Genomic DNA, 21437 nt, shown 5'->3' on the forward strand with positions numbered 1-21437 from the left:
GGTAAGTAGCATCTTAAATCATCTTTGCTCGAAGGATAGAACACAGTCCTGATATTTATCAGTCCTGATATTTATCAATATGTCATCATTTATTGATGAACCGTCAAGCAGAGAGAGACACGATTGTGGGCTACAGGGTGATTTAGTACTGTGGAATGGTAAAGCATAGTGCTGGTCTCAGCGGGTTTGACTGGGATCTTTAGATGTGGCTCTGGCTTCAATTACATGTCGCAACCAGATATTCCCAACATAAGAGCAGAACACAGATCTTTGCCAGGAAAGATTCTCTATCATATCTACTGTCATGTCTGTCTTGGAAAGCCATGAGGAGGCCATAGTTCATTTCTGGTCATTTGACAGCTGAAGGCAAAAGCAACTTACAGATTATTGACCTAAAGAGGACACACGCTGGGAGGGGGAATTTATTGTCTAACCTTTTGTCAAATGTCCAGCAGCACAGTGATACATAACAGATACAGACCAGCAAAAAAATATATAGCTGGATTGACTCTACTACAGCTCTTTTATATTTGAAAATGGGCTGAAAAATTAGCCCCTAGATCTGAAATTCGATATATTGTAACCTTCAGCATTTTCCTGGCTAAGACTGTCACATTTCACTGCTGTTCCCTTATATCATAATTTATAACACAGTCAAAATGATCCTGATGGCCCACTGAGATAAGTGTTGTGGCCTACTGGAAATATCTCCTAATGTGTGCCGTGGTGTCTAACTCCCGCTTTTCTTACCCTCTCGCTGTCTCTCTTTTACTCTCATGCCTCTCGCACACAAACCTGCTCACACACACAGTCATCTGTCTCCGTTCGAAGTAACCCCGCACAAAGAAGCACTTGTCCTGAGGTCTGCAGTACCCATTTGTCAGTTGTGCAACAGTGGACAGTCCAACACTTAATAACCTGGTGGCACAGCGCTGACCTTGAAGATGATGGTTGGTTTAGGTAACGGTGACATGTGGAATCCTCCTGTATATACAAGTCGCACTGCAGGTGAAAGATGTATTTTCTACAGGGACCTTTATTTACCAATACGCTGCTTTTTATCTTTCAATTTACCTTCATTTACAGCCAAAACGGAACTGGAAACACAGGACAAGCAGCTGGCAGACACTCAGAAGATGTAAGAACCTTCTTTATCTTTAAACATTTTCCCTACAGCTTCTTCACCTGAGTAATAAAGGTGATCACTTCTGTTCCATTTCATGGGTTACATTTGGCCTTTTCTCAAGCATCAAAGCAGTGATCAGTACTGAATTTGAAAGTAATGGCAACACCGGATAATGCAATCCAATACAGTTTGAAGTGATATAGTCTCACTGCAGTGACGAAATATAATCTTGCTGCTTCGTCAATATTTAGGACTCCTGGTTCCTTCAGTTACATGGGAGGTGCAGGCCGTCATGCCAGGCTTCAGTAGACGGGAGGCCCCCTGTGCGGTGTCTGTGTTGTTTATCTAAGTGGAGCGAGAGTAGACAGCCTTGGCTCCAGGCTTCTGTTACTGCTGGCTAGGAATGTGTTCCTATAGCACACTCCAAACAAAGAGACCCCAACCTGTCCACTGTATTGATCCACTGCAAATGGCCACCACATTTAACACTTTCAAGTGTCATCACCCGCCATGTGCTGCTTTTCTTTTGCTAGATCTGTCTTTGTCTCCTAGTTTTGCATCCTTCTTCTTTGTTTTTGTGTCAGTAATTGCATTTTTTGTTCCCAGTTGTCCTCTGAAATGTAGAGTCATCATTGGTTTTTGTTTTTTATGTCACTTTACCACTAAATCCCTAAAAAAGCACATTATTCCAGGATTAATTTTCATATTTTTCATATTTGTGTAGCACTGCCAGGTTTCACAACAATTGGTGTAGGTTTCTGTAATCTCATGTTGTAATAGTTTGGTCTTGAAGTAATGTTTTTGTTCTCTGTCCTCAGCTTTTTGGAGTTGAGCGGGTCGTTCTCAGTTAAACCCAAGGCAGGGGAGAAAGAGGTTTCTCTCAACACTTTCTTCTCCATTTGGCATGAGTTTTCCACTGATTTCAAGGACCAGTGGAAGAAGCAGAATAAGCTGATGTTACAGGAACGGTGAGAATATGATGGGGAGACAAGTGTCCTGTTTCAGAATGGGACATTTTACTTGATACACATACCTTCCCTCTGACAGGAAACTTGAACCTGTTGTCCCAAAATCAAATCCTGCAGAAATACCCGGGTGTTTTCAATATTTTTTCTTTGTCTTTGGGAAGGGTACACCATTCTCTGACCTTTACAATTTCATAACAGAAACACCCGTGTTCCTACATTAAGAATTTCCCCAAGCGTAAGTTTCCAAACCATTAATAACTTGCAGTACATCTTGTGTTCACTGAAGATCTTATCAGATTCATTTAAATTCATGGAGGGAAAACAGGTTAAATGACCCAAATCTATGTCCTCACCCCAGTAATGAAAAAAACACATGCAGCATCTAGTTAGCTTTCAGTGGTTTGATGAATATAAAGATACTGTTGCGTATGTCAACAAAAAGCAAATTGGTCCATTATGCCAAATGAAGATTGAACTGCGATATGTATTTGTAAGAGAAGCAAAATGTCACAAGCCTTGCTTGTACAGTAGGAAAGAATAAAAACAAATTTGAAAGCATTAACTCCTTGCCCTTTACCATGGGCAGTCATCCTAACCCCCTTCTGCTGGTTTTCCTTTTCCAGTGCAACTATAGATGTCAGTCTTCAACTCGATGTATGCAGTGCTGGCACACACACTACCCATAATGAGTACAGGCAAGATGCGTGTCTGTCGGCGTAAATTGTTGTGCTCACTCATTGCCAACATGCTGATCATTTGTCTTTTTCAAGCACAGATGAGTAGTGACATTGCTGGCTCACGCCATGCAGTAGTAAACTTGAGTGAGTCACTTCAAAGTAGGACGGTTGGCCCTTTGACAAACCAAGATCATTGTTTCCAATTACCACATGACCATAGCCTGTACGATCCAAGCTGGGATTTTTGTAATGTGTTTCCTTTGTAACTGGTGAAAATAGTACATTTCTGCAGTGTGAATGAGTTTGTGTCCATCCATTTATTTGCTCTTTAGGCCTCAATAGGATGACTGATAGTTATGACTGGTCTTTTTTCAGGGTCAAAATGGCTGAGGACTGCTTCAAACAGGCCAGGGAGAAGGCTTCCTACAATGTGAAACCCAAACATTCAACTGGAATAGTACGTCTTTGCAGTTCTTATCACAGTTAACCTTATGGTCTCATCTGTGCTTTTATTTATCAATTAAGTTCCAGCCTTACCTACCCTCTTCTTTTTTCTTCCCTTGGTGCACGTTATCTCCTCACCTAACAGACTCTGTTCCTTAAAAACAGTTGTCAGGTTGTAGAAGAAAACAACACTCCTGGCTCCGACAGCAACATATTGAGATGAGTGCCAGTGCTGCCAGCTGTAAATAACTCAGACCTGTAATTTTATTCCACAGAAAGCAAAGCTGGGTCAGAAGATCTGAAGCAGAGAATGGAAAATGATCATCATCAAGTGTTATTGCACAAGCACAGATTATACAATCTTAAATGACTCATCAGTAATTTTACAAGATTTATTTGCTTCCAGTATTTGTTTTCAATTGATTCAAAGCTGTTTTTGTAGTGAGTTGGTTCAAAGTGGATATTATATTGTTTAAAAGTGGAATGAAAAATTACATCCTCAGCCAGCTTTTGAAGCCACTCACATAATTAAGTGAAATATTGCTACTAAAAGACATCATTAAGCTGAAATGATTAAATACAATGATGTTGAGTAATTCGCTAGAGAAATTCCAGAAAATGTTCACTGGACTCTGAAATTTGTAGCAACATTATATCCAATCTTTTAGTATTTTATAAGCCATATGTAGCTTATTTTCTTTTTTAGTGCAATTCCTAAACCTAATTTGTTAGGAAGGCATGGACACTTCCTCTTTATATCCCCCTTCATGGTGAAAAGCACAGAATTTTATAACCTTTCATATGGTAGGCATGGATCACTTGCCAGACAGAAAGTGCCTTATCGCACAGTAGAGTGGTCAAACGAGTGCTGTAGAAAAGAGCTTATTTCTGAGACATATCATCTGTAATTAAATGTTACATGTAAACAGGAAAACATGACAGATTTACTTTTCTGAATAGTTTCATGAAGTGTGTTTTGGAACCTAGTGATATCTAGTGATAATTTTACAATTGTTTTACCTGCAGCACCTCTATTGTTGTTTAATATGTTCTTTACAACCAAAAAGGCCATCCATACCTAAATGGTGTGACCTGATGTAGACCTAAAATTGTTTTATTCAGAATTATTGTCAAATTGCTTTATGTTTTAAGCAGAATCCTATCCAGTTAGTTTCCTACCTTTCCTATTACTGTGTGTGAGAGTGTCTGAACTCCCATATGGTAAGTGAGCAACAGGATTATGTGATGTGATGTTCATGTGCAATACTAACGATATGTTTTGATTGAATAACCTTGCACATGAAAAAATATAGTTATTGAATAAAAGAAATTACATTAATTTTTAATAGAAATTCTGCTTTTGCTGATTGTTTTCTGTTTATCATTTGTCCAACTTTGATATTAAATGGTACAGAACTACGTGTACTCCAAACACCACTGTTTTTATATGAAATAGATTTAATATATTTTCACATACATACTTACACACATACATAATATATATATATATATATATATATACATAATATATATATAATATATATAATATATATCTACTGTATATATAATATTTAATATATATATATATATATATAATATCTACTGTATATATAATATATATATATATACTGTATATATTGCATTGCACCCTTTTTACACATGCTGTTTTTCCAACTGGCTAGTACATTATTGGCAAATGTACAGTATGCAGCCAGACTTGTGTCCAAGGAGGTGGATGCCACTGGTCATTGCTGTGTTGCTTCATGTTTCTTGTAATCCTTGACATCAACTTGTGTATCATTTGGGACATCATATAAGTTAAGGTAAAGATACAGGAGAACAGACACAATACTTATAAAACACAGTCAATTTTTTTTTCAATTTTTTTTGCCGACAGACTGTAATTACTGTAGATCCACCTGCAGAAAAACATGTTTTATTACAAAAACCTTTTAAAGGGGTCACAGGGTACAGTTTAGTTTCCTTAAGGCACTGCATTATCAGCATGGTCTCTCCCAGTGTCCATGATGTTTTGTGGTTTTAAAACTGAGAGGCAATTTCTAATCTCCTTTATCGCAAAGGAATCTAGTAACAAATGTACAAATAGCAGGTAGATATGAACTTCGTGAAATAACGGGAAGTAAAATTGGCCGCTTCATCATCAGTCTCTCTCAACAGCCACTTGAATCAGTCTCTTTCAAGACCATCAGCTTGCCAACATAGCTGATAGTCTCTGATTAAATCAATGTTGGGCCTTTGTTTAATAATACCAGTTCCAGGTTTCATTAAATTTTATTGTGGAACAGGCCACTATTTGTAAAACACGATGAAGAAGAGTTCAATTTGAAGCCAGTCTTTGTTTGGCGAAGTTTGTGAATATCTGCCTTGACAATATTCAGGTTTAATTTTAATTTTAAAAGACCTTTTAAGTCCTCCTTCACAGTTTCCCATGGCCACTCACATCCACAGACATGCAGCGACACTGTTTGACCCTCTGCACCTTACGGTGTCTGAAAGGGGGCTGCAGGTCTGGGCAGTCTAGCTGCACCGTGAGCTGTGTGATGCGGTGTGGCCTGCAGAAAGAGCAGGACTGGAACGGCTCCTGGGCCTTGTTGTGATTTTTCCTTCCAGATCCTGAGGCTTTGCCACGATTCTGGCCCTGACCCGAGCTGGGGCCCATATGGCGGGGGATATAGAAGGAATTGCACTGGCCATAGCAAAAACGGTTGACAACAGTGCGGCTGCGACAGCCCTCCTCGCTGATGGTCTGACGGAGGGGTTGGGTCTTGCACCAGTCTCTGCGAAGGTAGCGGCGCTCTGTCACCACCAAGGCCTCTCGGCTGGAGGATAGTACCTCTGGTTTCTGCTGCAGTAGCCGTTGGTGACGTTCTGAGGACAGGTTCCCTTTGTTCTTGTATGGGGATGGAATGGATCCCTGCGGCCGAGGCTTTTTGGTCTCTGCAGTGATGCAGAGCACCCCAGCCAGTATGACTGGGATAGTTATTCTCCACAGCATTCTACAAAAAGAAAGAGATGCATTACTATGCATTACATTTCTAAACAGAATAAAACATCTGTTGACACATGAACAAAATCTTGAAATTATTAACACTGAAGCTGGTGAAACACAAATTCAGGCAGCGTTTGTTGATACACAACAGTCATACAATTGCTAACATGATATTGCCAATCATGTTTGCAATTGTGTAAATCTGCATTCATGTTGAACCACCTATGCAGTCTAGCCTTCTAGGCATCATTGAGGAAATGAATCCATCACCAGGGCCCCCATTTGTCAGCATCCCTGTGTCATTACTTCTATTTGCTTTCCTCTCGGCTGCGCAACTCTTCTAAAAATAAACAAAGCCCTGCCATCAAAGGATACACTTAAACACCCATAACGAGAAGGGGAAGTTGATTTTATTGGTCCCGTCGCCGGGTAAAATAATTAGGGCTTTGCTTACTTTAGTCATGAACTATGCCGCAGATATGTAAACAGGCATTAGAGAGGCCCATCTGCATGTTATTAGGGGAAGAGTTGGGGAACTCTACAGTACCGTTTGGGAGTCCACTCTTCTACTCTTTGGTGATATACTATAGAGCAAACTGAACTGAGAATGACCCGTAGTGTCCGTAATCGCCAGAGTGTCGTCTGTATCATAGTAGCAGCTGAGAGAGAGTACGCTCCAGAGAAATGGTTTCTCCGCCATTCAGGATGGAGTATTCGCCCGTGTGCATGTTGTCAGTATTTGCACCAGCACATTTTTGACCATCACTCAAGCATCTTTTCAACAGATGTTGCTCTTGACAAGCGTTGCATGACATCAAGTCAGATATTCTGACAGAGAATCAAACTGCCCCAAGGCCATTGGCTGCTCCATTTCACAGACTCGTCTTTGCTTTGCAAATTTGTATGTTCCCTTTCTTCCTTTCCTGGACCTGCAACTCACTCTGACATGGAACAAATTACTTTATCATAATCCACTTTGTTTTTTTGCCTCCTTTTTTTCTGCCCTTGACCTTGAGGTCATGGCAGCTCTGTCCGAGCTGCATGAGCACTCAGGTCTGTATATCACTGTCCCAGCAGCACTTGCCATAAGTTAGACAGCAGCTGTTTGTCCATCTAGCTCAGAATGTAGTATGAAATCTAACCAAACATTTTCTTAAGGATATCAAGAGATATATTGGAGTAACATAGACACAGAGGATCTATTTTCCCAGGTAATGCTTTTTTATGCAAATCTGATCTCTTGAATCTGTTTTTCTTTTTTGTTTTATTCATTAAGATATCAAACCTGTGCAGGAAGCAATTATTTTGGCTTTTGTGTACCCTCTGACAAGTAATCAGATTTAAGTCTTCTACACTTACAGTCAAGTCTGCTGTTGACATTTGGTGTTTTCCATCTGAGGATGTCCAGAAGACAAATTCGTTTTGAATTTTCAATGAGAGCATCACAAGATTTTTTTTTTTTTTTTTTTTTGGCCAAACATAACTTCTCAAATATCTGCATCTTAGATCTGTGCTTCTTCTGTATAGACCTAGTTTTGCATACACACACAAGCCATCACACACGCCCACACCACGCCCATCATACGGTTAGAATAACTAAACCAAAGACTCCCGCTGGGCCCTTCAACCACCTACTGCATCAGGGAGTCATGTCCCCACTCCATTTTCCAGTGATCTACCTTCCAGTACTCCACAGTCTCATTTGTCTTATTTGCACTGTCTTATTCCTGCTGACTGTGTATTTAAATGCATAAACCGCCAGTCAGGGGAACAGGCTATGCTCCTGCGCGCAGGCTGTTGTTTTCTGTTTCCCTCCATCCGTCGCTTAAAGAGGCACCCTGTAACTTTGAAGAGCTACAGTCTGCAAAGCCCCCAGGGACTCTGGAGGGATGACCTGACCAACTGTGTACATAGGGCATGACGGATGGCCTATACAGTCAGTAGCCACTCTCCCTCTTGACTCTCAAACTCGGCCTAAGTGTGATAGCACTGGTCCTGCCAAGCTATCCTCATCAATCTCTGCAACAAGACAAATTGTGGCTTTGGGGTAGGGAATCAGGGGCTCCGGGGGGCGTGCTGAGGTGGATGGTTGGGTGGTTAGTGGTTGAGGTTAGAAGATGGAAGGAAAGGGGTTGAAGATGGTGGGGTTTAGGACAGATGACCTACTGGGAAACAAAACCAGCCCCTCTTGGGCTTCATGTACGGTATATGCCCTCCTTCCAAAACTGTATATCTCTCCACAAGCTGTTTGTCTCTTTATTTCTTTCGCTCCCCATCTGTCTTTCTCTGTCACTCTATCTGTCTGTCTGTCTCCTTGACACACAGCACTAATTATCACTGAGTCCCGGAGACGGAAGGAGACTGTGGTTTTGTGGGTTAATGCTGAGACAGAACTGAACCGGACCTTTCTGTCTCCTAAACACTAATGTTGTCCACAAACACAGCTTTATGTTTTACCAGGACCACAAATACTTGGGGGGATATGCTTCACTGAACTATGGCAGACCTTGGTTCCAAAATTCAGACCTATAATGAAATTACAAATACCAGAGAGAATGCTGAGCTAGACACAGGCCTTTCTGAAAACAGCTATTATCATCAGTGGGAACTTGTTATGTTTTGTTTTTCAGAATGGCATTATAATACCATGGAAATGTTTTCTGTCTGCATAACAATGGATCTTTTTTTTTCAAATCTCAAAGTGAAATGAAAAACAAAATGGGTGAGAAAATTCTCCAGCCTAGCTACTAAATATTTTAATATTCCAGAGATTCAGTTGTTAAATAATTGAAAAAAGAAACGAGAATCCTGTCAAGACTTTAAGATTAGTACACACAGATGTTCTTCCACTAAACCATGTGAAACATCTTCCCAGCATGTCTTCAAAGGCAGGTTAAAACAAACAAAACCTGATGCCTCAATTATTGGTGCGTCAGAAAGTCTCATGCACAGACTGGTAAGTGCAGTTAATTACAGTAGAACTGCATTTAATTCACCGTGCAGCTCAAACCTCAATCACACACGGGTAGCCGCATACACACACACACGCACGCACGCACACACCCGTATGTGACCGCACACATGCGCGCGTACACACAAACACACACACGCGGACTCGAACACACATACAAAGGATATAAAGAGAGAGAGAAAGAGGGAAAGAGAGGTAAATGAAATGTTTTCACTTGGAGCCAATTACGCAAAGAGGAACCATGTCATTATCTGCATTTGTGGATTGTATTTTCCCAAACTACACTCGGCTGTTGGCTCATTAACAGTTGGGGATTTGGTGGGGGCTCCTTTTGGGGGTTTTTCTGTGTAAATGTGTCTATTGCCAATATCGCCAGGAGGCTGCTTTAGGCAGTTTGGGCTGCCATTTGTCACCACAATCCATCTTGATAATGACTAGCAGCCCAGATATAATGCTTTCCAAGCTAAGTACTGGCAAGAATGTAAGGCAACTCCTTCGCCTCAGCAACATAAAGTGCTTTAGTGGAGGATGAGGGGCAATTAGAGAGGCTATGATAGTGCAGGTTTTCGCAATCCAGATCAGGATGAAACTACTTAGCTGCAGTGATTAACACCGACTTCCACTTGCACTTGAAGTGTTTATTTAATCCTTTAACATACAGTTTCCCTTTAAGTTGCTAAAATGGCCTTTGTCCACACTCTGACTGTATCATATTTTACTCTGTTACAGCTTGTTCCAGATCTTTCATGAAGCTATATTATTTTTTACAAGTGAAATATCTGAGATCAAGACTCCATGTCTTTTATGACTTTAACATTCTAACAAATGGAAGTATACGAGATGTCTTGAGCCTCATTTTAAATATATTTGGTGTCTTTGGAAACTTTAGGATCTCCACTAGAATTTAAAATAAAGTTCTGTCGGTTTGAACTATGTTTGGCTGCACAGCATGAGATTGCAATGACTGGTGCACCGACAGGCCACAGCATGTTAAAGGGTTTAAGTTGTATTTTGCTCACAAGCAAGGTGAATGTTCTGTTGGTTTAAAAAGTCTGCACAGCTGGACAAAATGCAGCATTTCTCTTCCATTTTAATCTGCTTTCCTGAGTGTTTTCTTGGTACTCGCTCAGGTGTAAAGTGAAACCTTCATATCTAAGAATGTTGTCAAGGTTTCTATTAAATACCAGTTTTACTATCTTTAGGGGCTTACAATGAAGTCTTTTCTGTTGCTAAAGAAACTGTAATGTGTCTGTGTGCTAAATCCTCTTTGACATCAGTGCGGACTGTACAAGGTGGTGCAGTCACCGGAGCTGTAAGAAGGATCAGAAGGCAAACTCTCTACCATTCACCACACGCATACTGTACGGACACACACACACACACACACACACACACACACACACATATATGTTCACACACCAACTTGGATACACATCAGTATACACATGACCACACAAAAATACAATTATGATAAAAAAGTGAACAGACACATACAAATAAGGATATACACCTGCTCACGTGAACAGAGAGAAAAAGAATAGAGATCATTTTTTACACACAGAATACAGATTCCCTATGTACATTGACATCATTATCTCTCAGTGTCTCATTTTCATATTAACTGGAAAAACTAAACTGACTCCTAATCTCACTGATACGCACAGTACAATATACTGTCATCACTCACTTTTTCTCTCACTCACAACACTAATTCCCTGGAACCTCCAGCCACTAATTATAGTAATTTGGTAGACGCTTTTATCCAGAACACCTTACAGTACCTTGAAGGCGTAAATTTTTACTATGGGTGGCCCCAGTGGAAATCAAAGCATCATTGCTGGCACAAATACTAAATAGCTGTACAACTGCTGCTGTTTGAATTACATGGTTCGGCGCTTAGTCATTCAGAGACTCAATGAGCAACGCGGTCTCACACTCACGTGGGATATGTCGAAAGAGCAATCACTGCGCTACACTTTTCTCAGTAACTCCAAATGGCAAATGGTACTATAATCACTGTTTCCTCACATACACCACAAAGAAAGTCCATCTTGAAAGCATTTTTCATTGTATTTTGGAATCCTGTTGTTTAAAATGAAAATTCAGCCAATAAAGTGGGTTAATTTATATGTCCATGTGTATAATCTTGCATCTAGAACTTTCTTGAATGAAACATTAATTTGGAATCAGTGCATGCTTTTTGTTATGGTAGTGGACATTTCAAAACATCCTTGGAAAGTTCTTCCAACTTGAAAAACTATTGAATGGGTGTTTTGATAAAGTGTTAAATAAGCATTATCTCGGTGAAGCATAAGGTATGGTTCATGTACCTCTCACCACAGCACGCAGCGGGATAGTAATGTGTCGAGGATGCAGTCAAGGATGGTTGTCCACCTTCAGTGGTCCTTGCGTCCGCTTCCAGGTTTTGGTTTCCATGGCAACATAATCTGTAGTATCCTCAGGCTTGTCCTTGCTCCTCTTTTTTTCCCCCGTAATAAAGATTCAAAGTCTTGGACACAATCAGTTTTCCATCTTCCTGGACAATTTGTATCTCTTTCTCACTTCCTCTCTCTCTGTCTAACTCTCTTTTTATTCTTCTTCTTTTCAGTTTTAAGAGAGAAGCTCCAGGTTGAAGTCACAATAAGCCCATATCTTAGTGCTGTGGAGACTGCCTGTAGTCTGTGTTTGAGAGTGTTTGACTCACGGTAAAGCCTGCCTTAGTCTGAATCCCCACCACCCCTTCCCTCCTCAAGACTGGGAGGGTTATTCCTATTGGCCCTGGTCATTGTGTGAATCGAATCAAGCTTCACTTCTTTCATTAAAGTCTGTCTCTCCCTGTGTGAGTCTCTCTGTGCCTATTGGTATTTTTGTTACATCTTTCTTTGGATTGCCCAGCCATCCATGATATATCAAACCTATCAAAGTGATAGCTTTTCCTTTATCCTCTTGTTTTCTTTCCCTCTTCCCCTTTGTTTGACATTTGCATTTATGTTTTCAGGAATTGTAAGACATTTTGCCACCATGTAAAGAAACAATGATCTCCTCCAGAAAACCTAAATTATCCTGTCACATTGACACTGTAACCACATCACATTACAACCAAATTCCCCAATCCATAAATCATTGTATGCATGTACCCAGACACACTAACAGCATGCTTTGAAAAATGCCACAACTCGCATTCTTTGATGTAAATAAGACAATAATGTTTGTCTGTTTTGTGGCTCTTGTTAAACTGACCACCACGGCACAGAGACTGAAAACAGTGACTGTCACTTCTGCCATCAAAGAGCTGAAACATCAACAGATCCTGCAAAACCTCATACGGGTACAGTCTGAACAATAACCCCTTCAACAGACCAGAGGATTATGATACTTTTGCATGACAAAACTTCATTTGACTGCAAAGTACCGTTCTGAGTTTTGCTGATCTATGTTGGTGAGCTGGTTGTTGAAAGGAGACAGATCTCATGTGTAGGAAATAATTTATCACCCTCTAGTGGTAGAAAACAAAATTGCATTGTTCAATTACTGTTTTTTTGGATTCTTTTAACCCTGCAGAAATAATGCTATACAGTCAGCCAAAGTAACAGATAGAGCGCCAACTTTAATAATACAAGTAAGTAAAAGTGTCTTTAAATATGGTATAAAAATAAATGCAGGAGAGAATAACAAAGAATTATGTTCTACATAGGACAGAGACAGCATTTTGTAATTTTGAATGTGACTTTACAAGTGCAATGAAAAACATGTGCTAATTATTGTAGTGCAAAAAAATGATGCAAAGCAAAATAAATGCACAATAAATAATCATAGTAATAATCATAATATATATATATATATATATATATATGTATTTATATATATTGTATATTCATTCTGCACAACACTTCCCAAAGCGTGACAAAGTATCTGTGACCTCAGATCATGTAAAACGATGACATTGGTAAGATTTATCAGTTTAAATTGTCATTTTTTTTCTACGTGTTTTTTTCTTTTTTCTCTCTGACATCATTTGTTTCAGCTGGAAGTGAGAGAGCGGGCGCCGATCCAGAAGTTACGATGGAAAGAGCTGGAATACTGGATTTGATTTTTTTCAGTGACATTTTTCATCTCGGCAGTCTGTCAGTGTCCTCACAAGTCCAGCAGTGCCTCCTTTTCTTAGAATACTGGAAATATATCAGGTACTGTAAGAGGAGAGGGAAGAAGTAGGAACATCCTCTCCGTGGACATGCAACATCCGGTGGACAAGAGATGAACAGACGGCCCGGCTCATCGCCCGGCTGAGCCAAGAGTGGATGGACGGACAACGTTGATGAAGAGATGAGATGGTCCCCCTCTCCATGTCCCAGAGAGAGAGATGGCATTGATTTTAGCATGATGGCACATGACTGGTCAGCCTCTTGGATGTTAGTGGTTTCCCCTGCACTGGGAGAAGAGAAAGGATGGTGAAACAGACGGTTTGAAAAGAGAATGATGTAAAGATGTAAAGATGTAAGAGGAAACGAGAAAGAAAAAATACATTTATTTTGTGATTATCACAAGATATCTACAGTGATCACTGAACATACAACAAACACATGCCAACGTTTAGTACACATCATTTTGCATTGGACATTACCTGGAAGCAAGAGCCTTCAGAACAAGTTCTTACTTTTCTGTGAACGACAGAAAAAAGCACACATTAAGTGAGGTCATTTTACTGTGACTACTCTGCCACTGAAAAAGGCAAAACTGTATCAAAACAGGCTTGCGTAAATAATGAAGAGTCACTTCCAGTGTTCTGTATTCACATGATATTTTATCAGTAAAAAAACAAACATAATGTACACCTAGACACTGATGTAGATTTGGCTGTTTCTTCCTAGTTATAATAATAAAATCGTATTTGCCAGAATGACACAAAACAGAGTAAGTATAGGAGGTGTGAGACAGAACAGGTTTTAAAAACATAAATACACCTGTGTAATTCTGAATTATTCATCAAGTTATGACAGACTCGCTCTTCATAATGGTTTCTACAAGCCCAACCCCAGATTCCTTATCAGCTATTCTATCATCCACACCCTTAACAGACTTTATTAATACCTTGTATTCACACTCTCTGCCCCTTGTTGGTATTGCTGGCATGCAGCTTCCCCTTTGTTTGACATGTTCCTTGGTTTGAACAGGTTTGCACCTTAAAGCAACCCTGCCACATACACCACTCTATTCAGGAAATCTGTATCCATTTCACATGCAGTACAAGTATGTAGGTGACATATACTCGAAGCTGCTTTAAGCAGTAGTTTTGGTATTAACACAAATGACTGCATGTCATTTCAAGGAATTGCTTGGAGTGCCAAATCTACAGGGGAAAAACCTCCAACTCTGCAGCTCAAGACAGACTAGCTTTTGTTTAGGAGTTAGCTGAGACCAAACCACAACAAAAATGAACAGGAACACAGCTGCCAGTTGTCTGCTAACATGTTAGCATTACCATGAGAACTTAATAATAATATCTCAGTACTATTTTGTACTTTTTGCCCCTTGGTGTTAAAAATATTTGTATATGCTAGTAGGCAGAAATACAGTATATCCACTCTGACCCTGTAACAGAATATGTGCTCACGCGGTCGAGTGCAACTGAAATCAAATTTCCACGCTTGTTTTGGATTTGAACGGATTACTGGGAATGGCCTTAAAGTGTGACTTAACAGACTTTGAAAAGGTATTACTGTTGATGCCGATGCAGGGCAGATTTCCGCATCACCAAGACTGAAGAGTCAGTGTCTGTCCAATCAACAAAGGTTTTGTGCATGCCATGTCACCTGCATGTAGTTGTCTGCATTTCATCTAATTTTCAAACTAAGATGATTATCCAATGTTTTGAGTCAGGCTATTTTTATACCTTCTTCTTGGCCTGTAATAACTCCTGGTAGGCACTGGAACGGATGAAACGGCTGTAAGAATCACTCTTCATCAACTTGTAGATGTGTTCCTGTCGTAGAAACAAATAACATGAAAATTATGCATCAAAGCATCTGGCACAAGTAGCAGATTGTGCTGAATAGAAATTATGAAATGCAATATTCCATTGACCACCAAAACCAGGAGCGAAGATGTCGCTGTTGTATCAGTTGAACTATGCGGTGTTTAGATCACTAGCAATGTTCCCCACAAAAGTTGAACTTTTCTACAGTGTAAAACTCTAGACAAACCACAACAGAAATTAGCTATGGATGTAGTTAATGTGTTTGTATCATTTGCCTTTGTATAATCACATACCTGTGCATCCTCAAAGGCGTAGCGTCCGGGATCTTTGACATTCTGGGTGGTTTTGTCGTAGCTCTTGGAGTCCACATTGATGGCACTGGGCGCTCCGGGGGCCAGAAACTCCTGCCAGATCTCCTGAACCCGAGTTGGCACTTCTCTGATGGGACGTTTCTTCAGTTCTTGGACTGCTAGCCAGAACCTACAGACCAAAGTTAACAGTAAGATCTTAATAGAGTAGCTCTGGACAACAAATTGAAAGGTTTCATGGCTAAGAATAAACTATATAGAACAAAACAACACTTCTACTGTTTTTGAATATTGTCAGTTGACCGTTGGTAGGTTGCAGATTCAAAGGTAATTCCTTTTTTATAGTCAGAGGTCAAACCAGCTAGTGATGACATTTTTTGTGGATCAACCTCGAAGTTACCTCAGTTCTGGGTTTCCATGACAGATTTTCGAGGGACACTTTACATTTGGTTTTAAAATAATAAAGCCCATAAGTCTTCTGATATGCACACATTTTGTTTAAAAAAAATAATCTCCGCAAATCAATATTTTTCTTAGTCAAGCAAATAATAAAAAAATTATAACTAATATTATATCATATATAATTATAGTTGAGCTGTCATAGATCAAAATCTACATTTTTAGGACCAGGTTAACCACAGGCTTAATTTTCTACATAAATGACTTTACTTTATAAGTGAATTTTCACACATTACCTTAAAGAATTTGTTCAATCATCTTGTTATCACAGAGCAGAAAAATACATGGTAAGAGATGTTTTAACAGTAACTGTAACAGAAACAATTTCAATGTGAGACAGTCTTTAAATAGTAGACAGCTGCAGCACCATGCCACACCACATGTTTATTTTTAAAAAGTTTAAAAAGCAGCACGCTTTTTGTCAGTGACACACACGTGCAGTTATAGGAGATTTAAAACAGGGCCCAACTGACTGAGATATTAAATCACAATTTAATTAAACTCACCACATTCTCAAATTAGGGCAGAAACAATACAGCCATGTACCATGAGAGGGAGCAGAGGAGCCATCCTGCACAGCAGTTACTCCATTCATTTAGCTTTTTGCTTGCACCTTTAATACTCTGCAGTATTCCTGTTACCATGAATAAACCAATTATCATAATAATCCTGCCCACCTGTCTTATTCTACCCACAGCTACAGTTTTGCATATTTTCAAAAAGTTGATTCCACCAGCTGTCCATGCTTAGATTAAACAATATTACTGTAGGTTACTTCTTCTTCATAGGAAGAGGCAATGACCCCAGGCAATGACCCCAGTAAATAATGTGAGCATTTGCACTGCCAGTAAAAACCCCGTTCTAGTTAGATATTATTGGCCATGTCTCTCGTTATCAGAGAATCATAGAAAACGGATGTTTATTTATTCCAATCCAACCATAAGGGCATGTATAGTGGGAGTCCTGCAGTGCAGAGACTGTATGTTTCCCTGTACGTGAATATTTTGTTTGTATGTGTGCGTCGGGGGCACAGCAAAGTGTGAATTAAATCCTCCACGGTCTCTCACGTGTGCGTTCATGTGTGCGCGCTTGTACTAATCACATTGTGGCAAAAAATATCTGTTCACACAGTCACATCGTGAGGACCCATGTGGGAACAAAAAGCCGGTCCCGTTAAATTTAACCATTCATTTTAGGTTTAAGATTTAGTTTGTGGTTGAGGTTGCTGTTTGCAAACATTTAGGCAACTGTAAGGGTTAGGATTATGCATGTGGCAGTAAATACTGCTACAATTTACTTATGGTTAAAGGCACAGTCCATAATTTGAGGTACTTCAAAGGTACCTAAAAAAGACATCTTAAACATATGATTATCTATAAAAATATGAAGAAAATTTATAGATGAAACTACTTAAGACGTATCCATAAAGTAGTTTAAATTAGCTCTATCTTGACCATCAACAATATTAAAATGCTACTTATATGTTATTGGATCAATGATAATAATCAAATAATGCAATATATATTATCATAACGCTCTAAATGGGACCATTCTTTTACTTTTGCTACTGAAAATCAATTTTTCTGGTAATACTGCATTTTTACTTCAATATATTATGAATGCTGTTTTTTTCTTTTACTAGAGAATACTGTGTATACATTGCTGTATTAATGCTTTTAAGTAAAGGATCTGAGTACATCTTCCACCACTGTTGACAGGTCTTTCAATACACATAACAGGATAACTTTATCTAGGTTGTTGTTTTATGATGCTGTAAAAAGTGTATTTACGTCACCGTAGAGTTAACATGGCAGTAAAACAGCCCCATATGTACAGGTATCTAATAGCGCTTTTGAATACATTTATGTAGTCAAAAATATAGATAGGGGCTTTAGGTTAGGTTAAACATCTAAGTGTTCTCCTCAGTAACAAAAGTAAGTATTTTGTGAATGTTGATGTGCAGCAAGTGTATTTCATCATGTACCTGAGATTCTCTGAGCTAAACTCAGATTCCAGGAACTTGAGGAACTGCTCTCTCCCCACAGGATCTTTGAGAACCTCGTCGATGCCAAAAGCCCACCTCTTTACCCTCTGCTGGCCTGGCTCCTTACTGGAGGAAAACATACAAAAATGCACCACGTCTTTCACACAGGAGGTGAGTGTGCGAAAAACACTCCATGGACTGTAGAAAACTGATCTTTGTATCCATCTAAATACTTACTGACACACAGTATACTCACCTGGCTTCGAGCTCCCAGAGTGTGGTATCATCTGAGATCCACGGGTTGGAAGGATCTGGAGGCGTGAGGAAAGGGTCGTATTCAACGTACTGCTCTGTGTAGCCCAGCAAACTGTTTTGAGAGGAAAACAACAGAGAGAATATGAATGGCATCAATATGTATCACTGGTAGAAATTTGACGTACTGTATGTTATAATCTAGTTATCACGTCTGGTGAAATTATGCTCCATACCTTTCTGTGAGTGATTATGATTTAGTTATTTGTGAGCTTTAATTAAGGAGAAGTAAAATCCTCTTGAGAGCAAAATACTTCAGATTGAAATGAAAGGTAGAGTCTGACAAGAGATACTTCCCTTTGTATGTGGGCACAAGAATAGAGAACTTTTTGCTGAATGCACCTTTCTTTCAGTGTAGAAAATGAAAAACCAACACTTTGGGTGCCATTCAGCATCGGCTAACGCCCACTGAAGGCACCGTCTGGGCCAAATCACTTCTCAAGGTCGTCATAGCTCTTAATTCCACGCCACGTTAGGCCGTTTAACAGCTCAATAAACAGATCGATGGCTAAACTGAATAAAGAAACAAAGAACATCACTCACCTCTCTGCCACTTTGGACATTTTCAGTCGATGCCTGTCTAATTGCAATTGCCAAAAGGTGATCTGAAACCATAGCAGGGAGCAATTAGCAGACATCTGTCTCCATGAATTCACAAGAAATTGTTGGTCTGCAAGTATATTTACAAATCAGCTGCGAGATATTTTTATTATTTGACTTTATGTGTAAAATTTAAATTCTGTGCTACATTGTGCTTGGTTATGTACAATGATACTCAATGCAATTAAGTGCATATCAGAAATGATAAAACTATAAAGTTACAGATGAAAAATAAAAACCACAGCTACAATTTGAGTGCTAGCATTAACTTCAAATGGCTAAAGATCCTATCTTTAATAGCAGAACGCCACCTGCAGATCTAACCTGTTCCTGCAGTTCTTCTTCTGTTGGCTGCTTGGCCTCTGGGGCAGGGGTGTGGGTTGGGCTGTGGGTACGGATGTCATTCTGCAGCCCATACACAGACTGGGACATAGAAAAAAATCAAATACAATAGAAGAATCAATAATATTTACAGCTGCTGATGAGCACAGTAAGGAACAATAAGTCTGTCTGCTCATGTCTGTGTTTCAGTGTTATCAACTCTGACCTTAAAGGAAAGGTGTATTAGTGGGAAGATGTACTGTACCTTTCTGGTTTTGTGTGGATTTTTCATTCTGGAGGACTTTTTTATGTCAACCTCCGTTGTATTCACACATCCAGGCTGTGAGAAGAGTGAGGAGAAAATCATAAAATCATGAGTTTATTCAGCTTAAATTGAATTTTTAAAACTTAGACCATTTATGCTTTGTCCTCTAGGATGGCGCCACAAACTGGGAAGGTGCATTTTTACTACCATTATATGTGTTTCGGTAAATCAAATCCAATTAGCTTAGCTGGGGTGATTCTGAGAAGTCTCCAGGACAATGTGTCAGATGCTGGTTAATTAAACATGGAATGTGCCAATTCCAGCAAAACAAGTAAACCAGCAGGAAATAAGAGTCTTAGGGTGCAAATTCTGGCTGATTGAACAAGTGGTCTAATCTAGGTCTCTTCTAGGAGAACAGAGCTAAGTAGCTTGACAGCGTCACTGTGAAATTTGAATTAATATTGATTATGTTGCTCAAAGGATGCATAAATTGAACTTGTTATTTTCCAATTAAGCACGGAGCAGTGGCTTTCAGAGAAATACAGCAGAGGAGACCCTTGAACCCTCAGGGGGGGAAACTAAATGCTAGTGCTAAGCAAGTGTGTATGAACAAGGTAAAGAACACCAGTGAACCTGATGTGTTGTGACAGCATTTGATGTAATGTTGCCTCTGTATGGCAGAGGAAAACAGAACGAGGGATTTACATCTGCTCATCTCTATACACCATTCATACAGTATGTAACAGGAATCATGTATAGCTCATATACAGTATATAATGCGTAATCTATGAGGCGCTGGCAACTGCATAACATTTTCAAAAAATTATTTCTTTGTCACACAGCTTGAAGCGTATTTACTGCCTGTGGAGTGGAATAGATTAAAATAACCTAGAACGCGTAAATGACTTACCATATCTATGCAGTTATTCTTTTGACTCTTTGTGTTTGGGAGGTGGGGGTTGGGGGGGTTGCACGGTGTGGTCCGTATGAAATTATGTTTTCAATATTTTTCACTTTTTCCCAAACAATTAAGATGATGTTGATTGTGTCAGTAATGATATCGGCAACAGCAAAGGTGACTATGACAACAACATCAGCAATTTCCCTCACCACTGGTCTGTGCACGTCCCAGAATGCTCTTTCCTGACTGTCGAGAATTTTCCTCTCAATTTTGTCTCTTTTCTTGTCCACCCTGAGAGAAAGAAAAGGAGTTCAGAACTGTTTTGAAAGAGCATGTAGCTTATTCCAAGACATTATGATCCATTTGCTCCACCACAAGTGCTTATCGTCTGTGAAGTTGTGTGCTGGAAATTACAGGTACGTTGTTGTAAACCACTAAGTATGATAATGAGGGTGTAAGAGGACTCACTCATAATGCTCAATGCATATGTGGTTCTTATAGAAACCTACTTCGCTTGTGCTTCTGCTTGCATAAAAATGAACTCCCATTTCCTGGCGAAAGCTCTCTGTAGCCTTGCTAAGCTCTCCTGCAAGTAAAACAAAGAACAAACAGGAAAAGAAAGGCTTTTGAGGGATCTGGGCTGATTATGTTTACTGCGCATGCTGTGTACAGTGCACGGCTGGATACCATCTTTTATGATCCCTGCTCACATACAAAAGAAAAAAACCCCAGTAAAAAACAACCTGGTGGTTCATTTAATAGCTTTGGTGAAAGGAAAGTTACAAATGATGCAGTGACACACAGAATAACAAACGTTCTCAGTGTCAGTAAGAACAAAAAGGCAAGGGATTAATCCTGAGAGTGGTGCCAACACAGGAAGAGAACAGATATATAAAGAGGGGGGTGTTGACACTAAAAGACCTCTTTCACTTACCGCTTCATAGTCTGCAAGCTCCAGACGTGCTTTATTTTGCATTGTTCTTTTGCAGAGGTAAACAGCTGAGGGAGAGAGACAGAGAGATTGGTAATAGAGGGAGAATGGGATCTCAGCTTGGTTTTAACAGCCATAAGTGGCCCTGCGTTTACTCATTTAATCCTCTCAACTGCACATTTAAAC

The 21437-nt window shown here is 39.6% G+C and overlaps 3 protein-coding genes across 9 annotated transcripts in view; 1 reads left to right on the top strand and 2 right to left on the bottom strand.

Annotated features, from left to right (window-relative positions):
• The window catches only part of LOC120796455 (formin-2), a 38606-nt gene extending 34041 nt beyond the window's left edge, over positions 1-4565 (top strand). The window contains exons 15-18 of one of the 2 annotated variants that reach the window (XM_040139326.1): positions 1087-1138; positions 1945-2094; positions 3147-3228; positions 3491-4565. In XM_040139326.1, the coding sequence (XP_039995260.1) occupies positions 1087-1138; positions 1945-2094; positions 3147-3228; positions 3491-3517 (311 nt within the window). In that variant the 3' untranslated portion in view covers positions 3518-4565. Of the gene's footprint in view, positions 1-1086; positions 1139-1944; positions 2095-3146; positions 3259-3490 lie in introns of those variants that run through there. The other variant, XM_040139325.1, reaches the window with a different exon arrangement.
• A 300-nt stretch (positions 4566-4865) lies between these two features.
• grem2a (gremlin 2, DAN family BMP antagonist a) lies at positions 4866-11868 on the bottom strand. Its single transcript, XM_040139566.1, has 2 exons — positions 11527-11868; positions 4866-6232 (listed from the first exon to the last, which is right to left on the bottom strand). Exon 2 carries the CDS (start codon positions 6229-6231, stop codon positions 5653-5655), a length of 579 nt encoding a protein of 192 aa, XP_039995500.1. The 5' UTR covers position 6232; positions 11527-11868; the 3' UTR covers positions 4866-5652.
• A 1564-nt stretch (positions 11869-13432) lies between these two features.
• rgs7a (regulator of G protein signaling 7a) overlaps positions 13433-21437 on the bottom strand; it is a 50105-nt gene continuing 42100 nt past the window's right edge. For 3 of the 6 annotated variants that reach the window (XM_040139302.1, XM_040139305.1, XM_040139300.1), the window contains 11 exons: positions 21255-21319; positions 20830-20906; positions 20530-20611; positions 19420-19494; positions 19158-19256; positions 18777-18838; positions 18178-18288; positions 17922-18047; positions 15464-15650; positions 15087-15176; positions 13433-13619 (listed from right to left, as the gene is read on the bottom strand). In XM_040139302.1, the coding sequence (XP_039995236.1) occupies positions 13569-13619; positions 15087-15176; positions 15464-15650; positions 17922-18047; positions 18178-18288; positions 18777-18838; positions 19158-19256; positions 19420-19494; positions 20530-20611; positions 20830-20906; positions 21255-21319 (1025 nt within the window). In that variant the 3' untranslated portion in view covers positions 13433-13568. Of the gene's footprint in view, positions 13625-13817; positions 13855-15086; positions 15177-15463; positions 15651-17921; positions 18048-18177; positions 18289-18776; positions 18839-19157; positions 19257-19419; positions 19495-20529; positions 20612-20829; positions 20907-21254; positions 21320-21437 lie in introns of all 6 variants that reach the window. The other 3 variants (XM_040139301.1, XM_040139303.1, XM_040139304.1) reach the window with 3 other exon arrangements.

The sequence above is a fragment of the Xiphias gladius genome, chromosome 11 (genome assembly GCF_016859285.1).
Source record: "Xiphias gladius isolate SHS-SW01 ecotype Sanya breed wild chromosome 11, ASM1685928v1, whole genome shotgun sequence".
Classification (NCBI taxonomy): domain Eukaryota; kingdom Metazoa; phylum Chordata; class Actinopteri; order Istiophoriformes; family Xiphiidae; genus Xiphias; species Xiphias gladius.

Excerpts from the sequence above, each read along its gene's own strand:
- grem2a (XM_040139566.1), bottom strand. The coding sequence starts at position 6,231 with ATGCTGTGGAGAATAACTATCCCAGTCATACTGGCTGGGGTGCTCTGC.